The sequence below is a fragment of the Heptranchias perlo genome, chromosome 25 (assembly GCF_035084215.1).
Source record: "Heptranchias perlo isolate sHepPer1 chromosome 25, sHepPer1.hap1, whole genome shotgun sequence".
Lineage (NCBI taxonomy): Eukaryota > Metazoa > Chordata > Chondrichthyes > Hexanchiformes > Hexanchidae > Heptranchias > Heptranchias perlo.
The window spans coordinates 41,258,855-41,275,349 of NC_090349.1; the positions used below are offsets into that span (position 1 = coordinate 41,258,855).

The window sequence follows — 16,495 nt, forward strand, 5'->3', positions numbered from 1 at the left end:
TAAAGAAGCCTGTTAATTATCATTGGGTCGGCTTTGCAACATTTGTTGGTTTGCACAGCAGTGGTTAGTTTCAGGAACTTGAGCTGTGTATCTCTATTCTAAACTGAACATTTCCCTTTATGATTGACAAAAAAAAACCATCATAGGTCAAAGCCTAAACTGTACAAACACCATCCTCCTTTTTTACTCCGCCATTGTACTCCTGTCCCTTTAATACAGAAAACTATATTCAAATATTAACAACTCACCTTCACCACAAACACTTCAATGTCGTCACAAAAGCAAGACTTTCTTAGTTCCTACCAGCAAATGGAAAAAAATAACTGCAGCAAGGTCACGGCACTGCAGCTTTAAGCACTTTCCACTGCAATTAATTGAGGATCAGTCTCGATCGCAGTCCTTAGTTAATTCATTTACATTCCTGCATTGGAGGTTAAGAATTGTCAGATAAACAGTACAAAGCAGTGAAACAATAAGGTGCGTTGAATTATGTATTTTTAATATTGTATGCTTAACTGACAAAATGATGCATGGTATAAATCTGGTTTGTCGTAAACTATGACCAAAATATAGATACAAGAACAAATTTCTCAAGGCATTTTATTATGCCAGCAGACACCTGTATTCAAAATGGCGGCTGTGTCCATGCTTCATCAGGTCTGAAATATGCAAATAGTTGTTTTAAAATAATACATTATTAACACATTCATGCATATTATATACATATATATTGCACCCACCAGAAGTAAATATTCAAAAAGGTACAGAGATGAGTAATAAGAATGATTCCGAGTTCATCCTAAAGAGAGTCAAGCTGGGGGAATGTCACTCAATATATAAAATCTTAAATTGATTGGTTAAGACAAATCACAAATATTACTTTGAAATGAAGCAGCATATTAGGACCAGAGGTCTTAAGTATAAGATGGCAAACAACAAACTTAGATCAGATTGTTCTCCTTCGAGCAAAGAAGGTTTAGGGGAGATTTAATAGTGTTGATCAAAATTATATGGGGTTTTGATGGAGTAAATAGGGAGAAACTGTTTCCACTGGCAGGAGGGTCAGTAATCAGAGGACAAAGGTTTAAGATAACTGGCAAAAAACACAGGGGGGAGATGAGGAGAATTTTTTTTCACAGCGAGTTATGATGATCTAGAATGCACTGCCTGAAAGGGTGGTGGGAGCAGATTCAATTGTAACTTTCAAAAGGGAATTGGATAAATACTTAAAAAGAAAAAAATTGCAGGGTTATGGGGAAAGAGCAGGGGAGTGGGACTAATTGGACAGCTTTTTCAAAGAGCCAGCTCACGCACAATGAGCCGAATGGCCTCCTTCTGTGCTGTACGATTCTATAACAAAAGGATTTTCAGCTAAAGAATTGGATGCTATGCTGAGACAGCTGGGATACTAGATGGACGAGCTTTGCTGGGCTTTCCTTGTCCTTGACTTTTCTAATATTTCTAATAGAACCTTGGATCAAAATACCTATTTGTTGTTTCAACACTTCTCTAGGTGTGTTTTAGCCTTGTGTGTGTATATAGGGAAATAGATTAGAAAACATTCAAGAAATCAAAGAATTACAGGAAAAATATAGGCAAAAACAAAATTTGTATTGTACAGGAAAGGTCTGATCCGGAAGCAGCATCTGCCAGATCAGTTAGGACTCTGAAATTGTTGCTGGTGATGAAACTGGAATAAACTGTGCAAATAATAATGGGTGGGAGCTGATTCAAAGGCCAAACAATTAGAGAAATAAATGGTTTACAAACATTAATAAATTATGTTAAGTTGTTAACAGTTAGCCCAAGAAATAATGGGAGTTCAGACCATATTTTTGGCATATATTGGTAAAAGATTACATTAAAATGATGGCCCATTTTCAGTCTGTGAAGAGACTAATCCTAGTCACATTAATGTTACAGTGACCATGATCCAAAAGGATCTGCTTGGTTGATGTCATCTCATTGTCCACTTCTATGCTAGCTGAGCAAAATGGAAAGCATGAAGAGTGTTCTAAATATGATTTTTTTAAAATACTTTAAAAACAAATACATTTCGATTAACTATGGGTCAGTATTTAAAATCAAAACTACTGTCTCCTTTACGGAGGAAGTATTGTGTTAAACACAATGAAGTCTCATGAGGTATTAGAGTTAAATTATTTTTTAAAAATTTACCTCATGCCAACAAGTTGCTGTAGAATTTAGAGCTGTGACACTGGGTGGCAAGGTTTATTTTTGCAACATGCTACAGGCTTTCACTTGGTTATTTGTGATTTAAATTTTTGTTTTAAAAAAAATCCCAAGGCACTATTCGAAGTAGTGCTGGAAGCTCTCCTGGTGTCCGAGCCAACATTTATCTCCACCAAAAAAATAGATTAACTGGTCCCTCACCTCATTGCTGTTTGTGGGACTTTGCTGTGTGCAAATTAGTTGCTGCATTTGCATTTCAAAAGTAATTCATTGGCTGTAAAGTGCTTTGGGATGTCCTGAGGATGTGAAAGGCGTTATATAAATGCAAGATCTTTCTTTCTTCTTTAAATATCTGTTCAGTAAGAAACAGCCCGTAAAAAAATAACAAAATTATAACGATAATAGAATTACAGTACGAAGTGCACATCGTAAGGCTGACTCACATCATCCATCACCAATCAAACAATACCAGTCACATAGTCTTCAGCTTAGTGAGAATATGGATGATGCTTCCATATAAAATTAACTCCTTCATGGCTCGTTGTAGAGCGACCATAAGCTTATGCGCTGGTCTTTAGATCCTGCAGCCATAAATCTTTCACTTAAAACAACATGATCTGAGAATGTCACGCAGTGGACGCTGGCTGTGTGGTACTGTAGAACTGCCAGGGGTTTCAGCTTCTTCCAGCCAAAGACACGGACTCGATGATCCCAACCAGCTGTGGCTAGTATCTTCTTGTCTTGACGAATGCAGGTGTGAGCTATCCCATCATTTACTAGCGTCACTGTTTCCTGCAGCTAAGGAATTAATTTGGAAACAATAATTAAGTTTTTTGTAAAATATTCAACATCTACTTTCTGCCCAGTGATTTCCATTTTGTTCCAGCTTTAAGACACTAAACTATTTTTAAGCCATCTTTTTAAAGAAAAGTTTAATTGTAGTACCTTTCCAAAACTTGATTTGTATAATATACTTAAATAGTAACTAAAATAATATTTTCTGCAGGATCTGGTTATAAATATGTGGATTTCAGCTACACTATAACTACAGTTATAAGGGAACAAGAGGGGCAAAGAGGGAGTATGAGAATAGATTAGTGGCTAACATAAAAGGGAACTCAAAAGTATTTTACAAAATACATAAATAGTAAAAAGGTAGTCAAAGGAAGAGTGGGACTGATTAGGAACAAAAAAGGAGATCTTCTTGTGGAGCCAAATGGCTGGGGTACTAAATGAATACTTCACATCCATCTTCACTAGAGAAGAGGATGCTGCCATTGTAGCAGTAAAGGAGGAGGGAGGAGGTAGTAGCGATATTGGATAGGATAAAAATGGATAAAGGAGGTACTTATAAGATTGGCAGTAATCAAAGTAGAAAAGTCACCCGGTCCAGATGGGATGCATCCTAGGTTACTGAGGGAAGTACGGGTGGAAATTGCAGAGGCTCTGGCCACAATCTTCCAATCCTCCTCAGATATGGGGACGGTGCCGGAAGACTGGAGGATTGCAAATGTCACATCCTGTTCAAAAAAGGGGAGAGGGATAAACCTGGCCAGGCTAGTCAGCCTAACATCAGTGGTGGGGAAACTTTTAGAGACAATAATCCAGGACAAAATTAATTGACACTTGGAAAAGTATGGGCTAATAAATGAAAGTCAACACGGATTTGTTAAAGGAAAATCATGTTTGACTAACTTGATTGAGTTCTTTGATGAAGTAATGAAAAGGGTTGATGAGGGTAGTGCAGTTGATGTGTATATGGACTTTCAAAAAGCATTTGATAAAGTACCACATAATATACTTCTTAGCAAAATTAAAGCCCATGGGATTAAAGGGACAGTGGCAGCGTGGATACAAAATTGGCTAGGGGAAAGAAAGCAGAGAGTAGTGGTGAACAATTGTTTTACAGTGGTGTTCTCCAGGGGTCAGTATTAGGGCCACTGCTCTTTTTGATATATATTAATGATCTGGACTTGGGTATAAAGGTTATAATTACAAAGTTTGCAGATGACACGAAACTTGGAAATGTAGTAAACAATGTGAAGGATAGTAACAGACTTCAGGAGGACATAGACAGACTGGTGAAATGGGCAGACATTTGCCAGATGAAATTTAACACAGAGATGTATGAAGTGTTACATTTTGATAAGAAGAATGAGGAGAGGCAATATAAACTAAACGGTACAATTTTAAAGGGGGTCTAGGAGCAGCAAGACCTGGGAGTGGACGTACAAATCTTTGAAGGTAGTAGGACAAGTTGAGAAGGCTGTTAAAAAAGCATATGGGATCCTGGGCTTTATTAATAGACGTATAGAGTACAAAAGCAAGGAAGTTATGCTAAGCCTTTATAAAACACTGGTTAGGCCTCAGATGGAATATTGTATTCAATTCTGGGCACCACACTTTAGGAAGGATGTCAAGGCCTTAGAGAGAGTGCAGAAGGGATTTACTAGAATGGTACCAGGGATAAGGGACTTCAGTTATGTGGAGAGATCGGAGAAGGTGGGGTTGTTCTCCTAGAACAGAGAAGGTTAAGGGACGATTTGATAGAGGTCTTCAAAATCATGAACGGTTTTGATAGAGTAAATAAGGAGAAACTGTTTCCAGTGGCAGAAGGGTCAGTAACCAGAGGACACAGATTTACGGTTATCAGCAAAAGAGCCAGAGGCAACATGAGGAAACATTTTTTTTAAGCAGCAAGTTGTAATGATCTGGAATGCGCTACCTAAAAGGGTGGTGGAAGCAGATTCAATAGTAACTTTCAAAAGGGAATTGGATAAATACCTGAAGGGAAACGTTTTCTGGGGATACGGGGAAAGAGCAGGGGAATGGGACTAATTTGGATAGCTCTTTCAAAGAGCCGGCACAGGCACAATGGGCCGAATGACCTCCTCCTGTGCTGTACCTACTCTGATACTATGAGTTATGACTCCAATTTCAGAACTATTATTCACTGAAGTACAATGAACAGACAATAGCAATTTAGCCAGAACATTTTTACCTCAGGGAAATAAAATGAACTACGGTATAATTGCATTTAGTCATATCTTGGAAAATGTAACATAAAAAAAGCTTTTAGATTTAATATTTAACTGTAAGCACATGGACATCATAATATAACAATGGTTTTCAATCATGATGAATAGTGCAGCATATAAAACATATATTTTGTTTGTGTTTTCTGCAGTTTGTTTTGCTAATAGGTCAACATGGTAAAGAGAATGGGCAGATGAACACTGTGCTTAGCAGGTCAAGATAAAAAAATGCTAGCTATCGTACATAAAGCAAGAGTCGCTCCTCATCCTTAGCTTTCCTTTGAACCATCAGCAGCCATTGTCGGCAATTAAACTTTGTGTGGTTTTTTTGGCGTTAAGGACAAAGTGGAACAAATAAGGGGGTTTATATGGGGATAATTTGCCAAACCTAAAATTTACTGTTACAACAGCTCAGCAGTATTGACTTTCTAAAACACGGAACATAAAATCGTTAAAATTTCAGTACCTGCTAGATTGACAATCCAGACAACATACCCTGGGCCCATATATTGTAACTGGTGCATGATTAATTAGCTTGGGCTCTGCAACAACTCCTCTTCATGACTAAATATTTTTTCAGCATATCAGACTGTTGGTGCAATGCTGAATAAATGACACACAGGTCATTGTTGCTGACCTTAAGGTTCTGTTGCTTGTCAAGTCCCCAAGAGCTGAGAACCTTTTCTGAAGAGCCGGAGATACCCTTGGCCTTCTCTGGGTCAAAGTCAAGACACATGATTGGTTCTTTATGGCAGGCGAGACGGCTCAACATTTTCTTTTCCGATAGGTCCCAGAGGGTCACAGATCCATCCTCATATCCAACCAATAACAAAGGCCGAGAACAGGAACGAGGCTGGTGCAAAGGGCAGAGTAAGGTATAGTAATGCAGCACGTAATGTTCCATGACAAATTCAGACCTTTGAAAGGTTCATTGTTGCTGCAGTCCAATATACAGCAAAGATTCAGACCGAGTGCAACCCATTTTAATAGCAGTCAAAACGAAAACAGACAACTTACAGTTCTCCCAGTATTGCTACAGAAAATGTCTGGGTGCAGAAGAAAATAGGTCAACATGGTAAAGAGAATGGGCAGATGAGCACTGTGCTTAGCTACATCATTAAATAAATTTAAAACAGAAATAGACAGTTTCCTAGAAGTAAAAGGAATTAGGGGTTACGGGGAGCGGGCAGGAAATTGGACATGAATTTAGGATCAGATCAGCCATGATCTTATTGAATGGCGGAGCATGCTCGAGGGGCTGATTGGCCTACTCCTGCTCCTATTTCTTATGTTCTTATAAAATCTCACCCAGCCAATCGCTGCAGAATTTTCAATGTGTTAGAACAGGCTCGAGGGGCTGAGTGGCCTACTCCTGTTCCTATGTTCTGGTTAACACCAACTTCAGTGTGAAGGTTCCTTTTTTCTCCAGCATCAATAGGATTACATTGCATGTTTTTAGTATCTGTGGATTAACTGATTTCCTTACATATAGAAAAAGTCCTTGTCATCATCAGTGTCACTGTAAAGGCATTCAGACCTTTTCAAAATGTAATCACAAATATGTGATCCTTGGAGCACCTATATGTTTCTTATCAGACCACAGATTTTAAAAGAAATTGCAACAGAGGTATGTTTTTACTATTTAGTCGCAAGCAACTTTTTAATAATATATCATATATAGTGTTACTACAGCAGGGGTTAATCATAAAAGGTCTGATGCTGTAACAGTTTTGAAAATTATTTTTATTTTCCCTTCCTTTCTGTTCATCACCTTTTTCCTTTCTACTCTTTTTTCTCATTCCTTTCTGTTATTTTCCTTTTGATGTCTTTTGTTTCTTTCTTCACCTCCACAACCCCGGGCTGTCTATGCGTCTGCTATTCTTTATTCACTTTTTTCTTTGCCCGTTTATCTTGTCCACTCCCCCATATAATACTTCCCTCTACAGGTCAAAATCAAGATTCTACTGAGACAATATAAATTATTTATGCTTTGCTGTTGTTATTTGTTAAACTGCAGTATAATGTGGATTATTTAGGTAGTATTAGGTGTACAAGACAGAAATTGATTCTATAAAAACTATGGACAATTATTGACAGCATAGTTTGTAAGCCCCCTCTAAGTGCATCTAAATTTTGGACTCCAATAAAAATATTAAACAAGGAAAAAAAAAGTTGCTCAATAAGTGCATATCCTTCACAGATAAGTGTTACCAAAGGTCATGTCAGGGCAAAGGAGAATCCATCACAACAGGTGTGAAGCATTAAGACCCGTCCAAAAGGCATGGAAACCAGTTGGGATGGATGGCAAAAAAAGTCAAAGGCTGCATCAGATACTGTCAGCGACACTTCATCAAACCCCAGTGGACATTGCTTTGAGAAAAAGCTAAATGAGATGTGTAACAACTCCCCTTTCTCTTGCTACAGGTCTGATGGACACTTCAATGATATAACAACAGTAAGATAGGTTGAAAGGGAAGCCAATGCTGGCATTTACAGTGTTACCATTTTGGTAATTTTTCCCTGTCAAGTTGTAATTACTGTGAATATTAGCAAAGACTTACAAAAGAATTACTGTCAACCATGTCATAGCTAAGTTGGATAATTTCAGAAATAAAATATTTACTTGGTTCCAATATTGGCATGCCCAAATATACCAATAATGCACACCTCCACACAAACTGCCTGTTAACTACAGCGTGGCCACAACTGTCTAAAACTGTTCCAGTCTTCACTGAAACATTTAAACTTATTTCACATCACAGACAGTGCATAACCAGTAGCTTTGTAATTAAACAGCTTTTTGAAGAAATGCCTTGTTAATCCCAAAATAGGCTAAAGCCAATATTATCATTTCCTGCTCATGACATTGACAAAGTGCCAAACTGCTCAGCCAACAATCCTGCCCCCGCTCCAGCCCCCCCGCCCCCCACACAGACGAAATAAACAGCGCCTGCTGTTCAACTGTCTACAACACAAAGTGCATCTGCTTTCTGGGAAATTATAGTTTTCTAGATGAATCGGAGACAAGCTAAACAGAAAACAAAAAGAGCACCTGATCAAAACATGAATCACATGCTCAAGGCAAAATGAGTCAGTGTTCAGGTTTCCGCAACACATTAAGTGTGTATTACCTGCCACAGTTTCAGACACATGGGCATGCCCAGTTTATCATCTGCTGGCGGCTTTAGGGTCCAGACTGGCGTCTTGTTAGGTAGATCTATAATCTTCACCTATGTTTTAGAAAAAAAAACAAACACCATTAATTCAGCGCTATGCCAGGCCTACATTTGTTGCATCCTACATTGAAAGCTATGGGCAATAATCAGGGAGAAATTATGTCCCACATTATCTCTTTGAAAAGCGAAACTGCATTAGCACTAATCAAGAAACAGTTTGTCTGCATCCAAATTATTGTGCTTGGTTTAATGCCTTCATTGTTTTCCAAATTTAAACATGGTAAACAATCACACTGCTCTTGTGCACTATTCCAAAAGCTGCAAATGTGATACCCGACGGCAAATGAAATGGCAACCAGAAACGTTCTGTCAAAGGTGGCAGACATAACAACAGGGTGGAATCACAAGAGTTTATTTAAAGTATAGCAATTAGAAAAGTAATAATCTAAAATGAAAATCTACCAGTCTGGCAACCCAACAATACAACCTAGCGGAAACAGTTCTTTCACTCAGTATGTTTTAATTAATCATTATTTGACTATTTGTTATTCCCTTCAAGCTGTCATGTATAATCTTGTAGTATAAATGCCCTGCCCAGTTATAATAGATCTGCACACAAAGTAGATTAACCTTGTTGCAAAACTCCCTTAACATTAAAATGAAATCTTACATTTTATACTTATGTTGCCACATACATGGTGCATTGCTGCTCTATGGTTAATATTAACTTTTTCTTCGAATGTTTCACATTGGGACCTTTTGTCAAAGTTCAACATTCTGATGACTGGTCTCAACATTTATTTCTTCTTTCAAATACTGACAACACTGCATTTCAAGCATTCCCTGCTTATATGTAACACAACAACCCTCTTCACTGGGCCTTTATGCCAACTGAAGAGGCAGCTCTAAGTTCTTCGACGTGACATTAGCTTTGAAAATGATTATTTAACTCAGTGTAACCGACATCCAATGTACGCGTTGCTCATTCACAAGATGTTACAAAATGTGAGAAAACTGCGAATAAAACAATTGGCACTATACCACTACTCTAGGTGTATGCTGATAAATAGAGTCGAGACGACGTTAAGTAAAGGCAGAGTATTGAATCAGACCATTCATGAGAGCTTACCTGTACAGACCCTAAGCAAGGACACTGCATATCTGTGTATTATGATTATCACATCCATACGGTAAAGTGTACGATTACCTCTGACATAGTCTTGCCCGGTGAAGCTAAAAGGTAGCGGCCAACATCTTTTTCCATTAGCGAACATTGACAGAATCCATAGCTATCCAAAGGAACGCAGTCCATCACTGCAGTGCGCCCTTCCGATAGGTCCCATGTATAGACAGCTGAGTCACGGCCTTGGCTACATGAAAATATGGAACACATAAAACAAAGCAAAACCGTTACCACATTTTCTTCATTAAATTAGCATTAATTTGCAATCAGAATAAAGCTTCCCTTGGTTGCAATGAATTTAACTTGTGAGCAATTGGCTCTGAAATGGTACCATGGGATGCTAACATACAAACAGTTAACTCGTTTGTCTGAAATTCCCCCTCCCTTCGCTAATTTAGCAGAGGCACTAACCCATTTATTTCAAACATTTGTGAATTTTCTTTACTTTTATACAATTCCAAGTCGTAAAGTATCCTATTGTTTAGAACACAATTTTGTCCCTCCTCTCCTGATGCACTGATTCCAGCTGTGTACAATTGCATGGATGCCAGTGGGTCTTCAGTACTTATTCCAAGAGATCATTTTCCATACGTGTGTCTTGACCTCCCTATATTTTTATCGAGGGCCACAATACAGCATCTTACTCTCGAGTCACTCTCAGGAATGCTGCGACACAAAGCATCACAGCGTGACGAGACAACAAGTCCACACATGCAATTCCCTACACAGTGCAAAATTTTGATTTCAGTCATGGGCAGTTGTCTAGTGCAAGCGAGTACTTCTCTAAAGGAAGAGGGACAAATAAAACTATAGGTCCAAAAGGTTTTTGCTGGTCAGTAAGAATAACAGAGAACAGTAGTGAATCAGACATAAGAACATAAGAACATAAGAAATTGGAGCAGGAGTAGGCCAATCGGCCCCTCGAGCCTGCTCCGCCATTCAATAAGATCATGGCTGATCTGATCCCAACCACAAATCTAAAGAACACAAGAAGTCGGAGCAGGACCCGGCCACATAGCCCCTGGGCCCTCTCCGCCACCCACAGGACATTGACCGATCCGAACTCAGCTTCATGTCCAATTTCCTGCCCGCTCCCCATAACCCCTAATTCCCTTTACTTCTAGGAAACTGTCTATTTCTGTTTTAAATTTATCTAATGATGTAGCTTCCACAGCTTCCTGGGGCAGCAAATTCCACAGACCTACCACCCTCTGAGTGAAGAAGTTTCTCCTCATCTCAGTTTTGAAAGAGCAGCCGGGCAGAAGGGGAATAAAGGCCCCAAGGCAAATATGGCAGCAATATTGTGAATATCAGCAGGCTCTTCAATCATTACAGCCAAGCCTAATCTTATCCTCACCACACATACACCCACCTTGTCCAACACAAACACAGACTTATTTTCCGGCAGGATTCATTGGATAGCTAACAGAAGCAGGAATACCGTTGGATCTTTTCCATCCTTAACTCAGAGACACTGAGTTGAATTATGGTGCTCGTTCTATAACTGAGATCAGTTAACTCAGCATGAACCAGGGACCTTCCTGGTCTATGTAAGACAGAGTACAGTGGATGTACCCATTACGTTTTGAGGAAGGTGTCTCATATGTCAAACTAAATTTAGACGGTTTCACTGAAGCACCATAACACAGCAAAAGCCAATGTGATAAAATGTTAAACGTTTCATACTGGTGGTACTGCAAACTCATCTTTCTTAATGAGTTAATTTTCTTCCCCCCATTATTCTTTCTGAGAGCTCCTCTTATAAATCAGCGAATTTACCAATGAGCAGCTGAGCCATAAATGTCAGGAAGGTCCCAAGTTTGATTCCAGCCCGTGCTGAGTTAGATGATCTCAGTTGAAGCAGCAACAGAGGCACAGCTGTCCTCAACGCCCCCTGGGTTAGTGCTATTCTGAGCCATGTCATGTCCTAATTTCCTCTGCCTTAAAACATGCCAAAATACATGTATACTTTGCAGCTCTCATGAATTTCCAACCACCATGTGTAGTGCTCTACATTCATTTTCCACCAAGAAGGATCAGATTCTAGAGTATACTAACCTGATAAGGGAGTCCCTCCCTTGCAAAGTTTGTATCCATAGAACAGACTCTCCACCATGGCTTTCCAACACTGTATCTGCCCTGCGTGTCTTTAAGTTCCAAATGTGTATTAGTCCATTAGCTGAGCTGTTAGAAGAAAAATTTAAGTCATATGGTCAACACAAAAGATTGTACATCATAAAACAGCTTAAGCATATACATCCAATTCTGCAAACAAAATACAAAGAGGTTGTTTCATTTACAGGAAAGTGTTGACTCTAAGCTGTCTGGTAGAGTGCAATGGCTGTAAACACAGTTAAATGAGATTTTCAGTGACTCATTTATGTTCTACTCTGGTGTACACTCATCAGAGTCTAGATCAAGGGGACATAATCTTAAAATCAGAGCCAGGTCATTCAGGAGAGAAATTAGGAAACACGCCTTCACGCAAACGGTGGTAGAAGTGTGGAACTCTCCCACAAAAAGTAGATGCTAGCTCAATTAATAATTTTAAATCTAAGATTGACAGCTTTTTGCTAGCCAAGGGTATTAAGGGATATGGAGCCAAGGTGGGTAAATGGAGTTAGGATACAAATCAGCCATGATCTCACTGAATGGCAGAGCAGGCTTGAGGGTTTACTCAAACGATACTCGAATGGTTTACTCCTGTTCCTACGTAACATAAGCAATACAAAACAAAGCGAAATGGGCAGAGATGGCGCACTGTGCTAGAGCTCCAACACACTGTCAAGAGTGTGTTGGAGCTCTAGCACAGTCTGTGGGAGATCATGTTCACGCCCATGATCTCCCACAGACTGAGCTCCTAATTTCAGCTGTGCTGAGGAGGAAGCATCAAACATAAGTCTACCAAATCCCAAGGAGGGAAGAAACCAGGAATTAGAAGTCACTTTAAATCACTGTCGTGCAACTCAAGAGCATTTGCAGAGGCCTTGGGAGTGGCTCTTTGAAAGAGTTATCCAATTAGTCCGACTCCCCTGCCCTTTCGCCATAGCCCTGCAAATTTTTCCCCTTCAAGTATTTATCCAATTCTCTTTTGCAAGTTATTATTGAATCTGCTCCTACCACCCTTTCAGGCATTGCATTCCAGATCATTACAACTATTGTGTTGATATTTGTATAACATCTTAGCTATCTCTAGCTATCATCAGCACCCTCAATTACTGGGCAACAGGTGAGCTTCTACAAGGTGGGACTTGGTCCGTTAATTCTTCACTCAAAACTTTCAAAACCAAAACTGATCCAAAAGCATCGTCTGAATGTCAGTCACAGTTCGGATTTAAGCACTCTTACTTGAAGACAGTAAGCCTCCCATGACTTGTGCGTCTTAAGTCTCTGAGGACTGAGTATCATTTGAGAAACAAGCATGATTTGCCTAGTATTTCTTCCAAACTAATATCTACAAAAATAGAATGTTAAAGCATGGCTGTGAAGACAGAATAACTGGCAGTCAAACCCAAGGAAAATGACAAATTGTTATTCTGTGTGCTACTACCCGAATATCCCTATAGGGACTACAAGAAACAATGAGTGAAGGAGCTATTTCTAGTCCTCTTGAAAATAAGACAGGTATTTGGGGAAAAAAACAGCTCATAAATTTTAACTTCTTTACCCAGAGAGTGATTAGAATGTGGAACTTGCTACCACAAGGAGTAGTTGAGACGAATAGCATAGATGCATTTAAGGGGAAACTAAGTAAGCACCAGAGGGAGAAAGGAATAGAAAGATACGCTGATAGGGTGAGATGAAGTCGAGTGGGAGGACACTCGTGTGCAGCATAAACACCGGCATGGACCAGTTGGATCGAATGGTTTATTTCTGTGCTGTACATTCTACATAATTCTATGTAATTCTCATTTTACTTTTTGGAGCAACACTACTTAAGTCAAGAAGAAACCTTATCACATCCATCCCTTCCTACCAATAGATCATAATTAATTTGGAAAAAATCCAAATGACCTGTTACGTAGCTTCAAAATCCGCCCTTGTAAATGAAGCAATGTTGGTGTGAAGCAACACTAAAAATCACCTGGGAACTGGAAGTGCTCAAACCCAATAATTTGTTGAAGAGCTCCATTAGTTCAAGTCCCACATCAAACTCAACGCCACGCCACAATACCCGACAGTAGCAATTATATTTCAGTTTGTTTAGTAGCAATTATCCTTAGTTATCGTTTTGGAGCAAGAGATCACACCGAATCATTCTTTGAGCCACTTAACATAAAAGCACAATTATAATAAGCTTGAATTATGTAGTAATTTGCAATCAGCTCAACCCTCAAAGCAATTTGAAGATAGTGCATGCTGGGGAGAGGCGGCAAGTCAAACGTGTAATTTGGTAACAAGTTCATGACAGCGTCGTCTTGAGGAGGAGGCTGTGTAGAAAGCCCACCTGGATTTTTCTTTTATGATAATTTTGGGCCCAGGGTTTAGACTCATTATTGACATTCAATCAGTTCCAGTCACATTCTGGAATTAAAACCGTTTTCAACTCCAACTTGCCTTTTTCAAACCTCAACATTCAAAAGAAAGTGCAGACTACAGCCAGCACTAGTTCACAATAAAAACCTCAAGAAAGCGCAATATTATTCATTGCAAGGCATCATGATTTCCCATTTCTTGATTAATAATTGATTCAGCAGAGTACATACTACTCCACTTTACAGTAGGAGTATGGTTGCTGTACATATCGATTTTTCCCACTCATTCCATGAGGGCTAACTTCCAGATCAGCCTAACATTTGCTCTTATAAGGAAGTTCTCCTCAGTTCCAACACAGACTGCAATGGCAAGGAAGCTAGAACTGGCTCTGTGACATGAAAAAATGATAATTATTTAGATTATGCTGTATCTTTCTGAAAGTCACTTCAAGAGTGGTAGCAATACATTCCCTATACATCAGTCATAGGAACAGGAGTAGGCCATTCAGCCATTCAATTCGATCATGGCTGATCTATAACTTAACTCCACTGGGTCACAGGGTCAATTAGTATCAGTGGAAAGTATTTACCTCAATTTTGTGAGCACAAAATTACAAATATTTTACTTGGTATATTTGTTTTCAATTGGGAGGTTCTACTAGAAAGACTGTGCTATAGGTGCTATAGCAGGGGCTAATTACTCCACTTTTTTTTTGTGCTAGCGACCACTGTCACCCAGTGGAGAATATCGAAATTTGTGGTTCTGCAGTTGTTGTAGATGATAATTGGGAGTTCTCAGAATTTATTTTTAAACCAGTTAATTAAGACCCCTTTGTAGTACTCCTGGTTCCACCTGAGCTACACCCCGCTGATATCTACTTAAATTATCTAGTTGTCTGTCTTTACTTTCAATTGGAGCTGAAGTAACCAGAATTACATAGAATTTGCAGCACAGAAACAGGCCATTCAGCCCAACTGGTCTATGCCAGTATTTATGCTCCACTCGAGCCTCCTCCCACCCGACTTCATCTAAACCCTATCAGCATAACCTTCTATTCCTTTCTCCATCAAGTACTTATCTAGCTTCCCCTTAAAAGCATCTATGCTATTCCCATCAACTAATCGATGTACTAGCAAGTTCCACATTCTAACCACTCTCTGAATAAAGACGTTTCTCCAGAATTCATTATTGGATTTATTAGTGACTCTAGTTTTGGACTTCCCCACAAGCGGAAACATCTTCTCTACGTCTACCCTATCAAACTCCTTCATAATTTTAAAGACCTCCATTAGGTCATCTCTCAGTCTTCTCTTTTCTAAAAAGAACAAAGGCCCTGCTGGGAGTGGGTGCAGCATGCAGCAAATCTGCACAGTTTACAGAATGAGTAGCATTGCCAGTATTTGTTTGTATTTTGTGCATAGGCACAGAGGCAGAAGCTGACTGCACAGAACCCTGACAGCCCCAGCAAAAGATATCTGCAGGAGCATACCTACTGTCTCAGGACCAAATATCTGGATAAGGCTGGACAGCACTGCACGCAACAACTCCGTTGGGTGTTGAGCAAGTGTGAGCACAACTCTGCCTATGATTCTTGAAATGACCATCGTCCTGCTTCAGATTCCTTCCAGGATGCCACAGCTGATTTGACAAGACTGAGCCATTCCTTGGTGCGCTGATAGATCCACAGCGCTAGGGGATCTACAAGGCACACACCGCAATATCTGCCTGCATTCTGGCACCTCATTGCAGCAGCAGGGAACCAGGCAGCAAGGGTGCTTTAATATCAACTACTTCCCAAGAACCCAGCCCAATTAATAGCATACAAAAACTGAGACAGTTATCACTCCGTCAATGTGCAGATAGTGTGTGGTGTCAAGTTAAACATCGTCCACATCAATTCCAGATATCTTGGGAGCTAAGATGACTCTTGACCCTGAGACATTCCAACATTTGTTCCAGGGAGATGGCGAGCTGATGGACGGCTCCTGGGGATTTCCGCCTTTCCTCTTTGACTTTGATGATAGCAGTCACCATGAAAGCAGGGCTGATCAGCACTATAGTGAGGCCCAAGCTAAAACGAGGGTACTCATTCAGCTGTGATTTGGAGTCACTCTGTTGCTTGGATCATTTGGAGGTTAACTGTGAGGGTTCATGCAATGTCTATCTCACTCAGGGAACCAGCATGTTGTGTATTATACAAGGAGGATATCCAGATGCTAGTCTGTGTTAAGGGAGCCACCAAATGCTTAAGGTACAATATATTTATAGCGAGCTGTTACCCGGGCTTACCTTCTGCATTGTGTACTTCTAAATGCTTCTCAGCCTAATGGTATAACTATATTTACAATCATATTTACTGCAGCCATTAACAGTAGGTCAAAATCCTGGAACTCCCTACCTAAAAGCACTGTGGGAGCACCTTCACCACACGG

General features: G+C 39.7%; 1 protein-coding gene across 1 annotated transcript in view; it reads right to left on the minus strand.

Moving 5' to 3' along the window:
* Nucleotides 1-486: 486 nt before the first annotated feature.
* Nucleotides 487-16,495, minus strand: part of gnb1l (guanine nucleotide binding protein (G protein), beta polypeptide 1-like) — a 35,159-nt gene continuing 19,150 nt past the window's right edge. Inside the window, exons 4-8 of the mRNA XM_068006338.1 lie at nucleotides 11,646-11,771; nucleotides 9,612-9,774; nucleotides 8,360-8,458; nucleotides 5,866-6,081; nucleotides 487-2,991 (exon numbers count right to left, since the gene is read on the minus strand). Of these exons, the coding sequence (XP_067862439.1) occupies nucleotides 2,725-2,991; nucleotides 5,866-6,081; nucleotides 8,360-8,458; nucleotides 9,612-9,774; nucleotides 11,646-11,771 (871 nt within the window). The 3' untranslated portion in view covers nucleotides 487-2,724. The remainder of the gene's footprint in view (nucleotides 2,992-5,865; nucleotides 6,082-8,359; nucleotides 8,459-9,611; nucleotides 9,775-11,645; nucleotides 11,772-16,495) is intronic.